We start from the raw sequence: 3336 nt of genomic DNA, 5'->3' as shown, positions 1-3336 counted from the left end.
GGATGTCATGAGCTATGTCTTAAATTGCTGTGAAAGTAGCTGGGAAGGAGTTATTTTGCATCATGAGGTCATCTCTTGGGGATGGGCATTCGTCATGATCAGGCAGGACAGATGCACTGGCCTACACCTGCACGAGCTGCGAGCACTGGAAATGCCACCAGAGTTTTGGGTCAGTGACAACTTTGCTGACGGTGGACACTTACACTGAACTGAGCACGTCTGCAGTAACACAGCGGACGTCGGCTGCTGTGAACTGTGCACCCAGGTAACTACCGGCTGGGCTGTCACGGTGCTCAACGTTTCACCCGGGAAACAGCAGCCGCCTCTTTGCTGACGGTGCATTTTCAGTAACAACTGAGAATACTGCAAGGTTAGGAGCAGTCACTGCCAGGCCTTTCAGTGGGTGCTGGAGGCCACCCCTCCTGGCCAAGCCAGCAGTTCGTACACTCCTGTTTTGTTTGTTTGCTTGTAAAATAGCATAGAGAGAGCTAAGTGCTAGATGCCAAGCATGGCTTTGGCAAACCAGTAAGGCATGCCGGGTTCCAAGGCTACCGTAATACTGGCAAAGGCAGAAGACCACAGGGTACTACGCAGTACTACGTTCACGTCCTGAGGCGGCCCTGGCGTGAGCTTCGGCTTCTGTAACAGCAGCTATGTACACGTGGTGACGGGGTGGCGTGGGGACGGCGGTCTGCAGGAAGGGCGTGGCCAATCGGGAGGGCACGCTGCCCGCTAGTCGGAGAGGATGTGCACGAAGGACACAGGGAAGACCCCCTTCCGCTCAGGCTGCCCCTCGATGTGCCCGATCTGCAAGGGAAGAGTTGCCAGGCAGCAGGCAGCCCGGGCAGGGGATGCCCCAGGCTCACCCTCACCCCTCTCGGGGCTGGAGAGCGAAGGGCGCGGACTTACCAAGCAGCATGACAGTCGCAAGGCGGCCCCAGTCCACTCAGCACCCTCACACGGGCCTCACTCACTCACAGCAGCCCTGAGGGAGACCTCACTGTCCTCACGTCACTGATGAAGGGGCCCAGAGGAGGCACCCCGCTCGGGGCCATGCTCTGTGGCACCAGGCCTTTCTAAGGGGAGTCCTTGGGCAAACCTCACTTAGCCTGTCCTCTGCAAAGACAGCTACAGGTCCCTTCTTCCTGCACACACACTCACAATCACAGTCTCTCTCTCACACACACACACACTCGTGTGCATGTGCATGGAAAGGGCTACGGTGTACCGACCACTTTGGGGTAGGGGAAAGGACACTGTGAACGCCTGAGGTGGAGGGTGGCCAGTGACCTGTCAGTGCTGCAGAAGCCTCTGACCCATGCCTTCCTGTAAAAATGCCCCATGAAGTCTGTGAGAGCAGGTTCGGCGTACCCACGGGCCCTCCCTGGATGGCGACGCGGTACGTACCCACCACTCCTGGTCCTCCTCCCCTGTGACAACGATCACCTCTCCCTCCATGAACGTCAGCTCGTCATCGTTGTCCGCCTGGCAGTCGTAAATGGTCTTCACTCGCCTCACTCTGTTTTTGCCCTGCAATAAAGAACCTGGGTTTCAGCTGGGAGAAACAAGGATGGGGTGCAGGGGGTTCCCACCGAGGAGCGGAGAGAGCTGGGGTGACTGAAACGTGCTTTGCCTTCGTTTCCTCAAGGGGGAGACAACACCTGCCCTGTGATGTCCCCTTCTTGCCCCTTGTGTCAGGGTAGTGTCCTGTGTTAGAGGGTGAGTGTCACTGAGTTATTTTCATCAGAGAGCCAACAGTATGGGAAGGGACTGAAATCAGGCTTCACCAAAATCACGACATACGCTGCCCTCCACTTGCAGCCCACAGGAGTGACAGCACAGTCAAAAACACGTTCCTGGGAAGCGTGGGGTCAGAGCAGCACAGGCAGCTTCTGCAGACCGAATGTGAAACGTAACAGCTCTCCGCTCCCCCGTGCAAACGCCACATGGGAACACGCTGCTTAGAAGCCAGCAGGATGGGCCCGGGGTTGGGAGCCCACGCAGGGCACTGTGCAGTTCCCAGAAAAACTTCACTCTGGTCAGCGTGGGCTTGGGGTTTACTTCTCTGGACCCTGCTCTTGGCAGATGGGAAGATGAAGACAGCGACACCCCTTCTGAGGGGCGTTTAGCCGGCTCAACAGGGGTTTGCAAAAAAGCCAGCTGTCTCTGTAAACGTTCCAGGTCAAGTGACTTTTCCTCTCTATCCCCTGGTGTCTCCCTTCGTCACCCCATGACCTTGGCCACTTTGTGAGCCCCTTTCTGGGGCTTGTGTGTGCATCTGAGAGGCCTGGCTGACTGTGGCTGGAGCAAGTTCTAGTCTTCTCAGCTGGGACCTTGGGGGCAGCCGGAATGGCCCGAGATGGGGTGTCGTGTATGGTGGGGAGGACAGATTGAAGTAACAAAGGGACTTTGAAGCCTGGGGCAGGAGCTGCTTACATCATGCTGCTGAGGCCACTGGTGATGCTTGGGGGCCGTGGGAGGGTCCTCCCAGGGTCATCAAAACCAACCCCACCTAAATATAGCTGCTCCACCCCAAGGGAGAGCGGGCTTGATTTTTTTTTTTTTTTAAGCTTTCCTTTACTGCTGACGAAGCCCCTGGTAGTGTCAATGGTTAAGGCGCTCAGCTGCCAACTGAAAGGCCACATATTCGAGTCTACCCAGAGGCACCTCCGAGGCAGGCCTGGGGACCTACTTTCAAAAATCAGCCCCCCCCCCCAAGCCTAGTCCTGATTTGATGCACGTGGAGTCACCATCAGTTGGAGTCCACTGGGCTGTGACGGTCCTTTCTTTCCTCCAAGTATTGATGTGAGTCATTGTTTTGATACTAAAGTGTGAGTGAGCACCGTTGTCCTCCTCAGCCTGGGCAGGGGGTGGGGCGACACCGGGGCTAGTGCCCCTGCGGTGCAGTAAATCACACAGTGTGGCTTTTTTAGCCATAGGTCTTTGTAAACTCCTTGGTGGAATTTGCCATGAGCAACTGAGTAGCTCCTGATTATGTTAAAGTTATCCACCTGGGGTATTTCTGTTGCAAGTGGCAGGAAGCAATCTTCTCTCTCTCAGGTGTGTAGAACTCTCATTTTGGGATTGGTTAGTCTGGCCACTCAGGCTCTAAAGGAGCCCTCCTAGAGGCAGGGAGAGGTGAGGGACATGCGCTGCTCAGAGACATGAGAGACACGTGCTGCTGAGAGACGCAAGAGACACACAGTGCTGAGAGAGACAGACACCGAGACAAGCAATGCTGGGAGAGAGACTGTCAGCTGAGAGACGGCGGGCTGAGACTGAGCGTGTTCCTGAACTTTAATTGTAGCCTGGTACTTCCCTAATAAACCCCACAAT

General features: G+C 55.9%; 1 protein-coding gene across 1 annotated transcript in view; it reads right to left on the bottom strand.

The window, feature by feature from the left end:
- Nucleotides 1-732: 732 nt before the first annotated feature.
- ASAP1 (ArfGAP with SH3 domain, ankyrin repeat and PH domain 1) overlaps nt 733-3336 on the bottom strand; it is a 311506-nt gene continuing 308902 nt past the window's right edge. The window contains exons 28-29 of the mRNA XM_042780911.1: nt 1408-1530; nt 733-807 (exon numbers count right to left, since the gene is read on the bottom strand). Of these exons, the coding sequence (XP_042636845.1) occupies nt 733-807; nt 1408-1530 (198 nt within the window). The remainder of the gene's footprint in view (nt 808-1407; nt 1531-3336) is intronic.

Source organism: Orycteropus afer, unplaced genomic scaffold, assembly GCF_000298275.1.
Source record: "Orycteropus afer afer isolate SDZICR_OR568_19922 unplaced genomic scaffold, OryAfe1.0 scaffold00069, whole genome shotgun sequence".
In the NCBI taxonomy this organism is placed as follows: domain Eukaryota; kingdom Metazoa; phylum Chordata; class Mammalia; order Tubulidentata; family Orycteropodidae; genus Orycteropus; species Orycteropus afer.
This window is presented reverse-complemented; position numbering and strand designations above follow the sequence as displayed.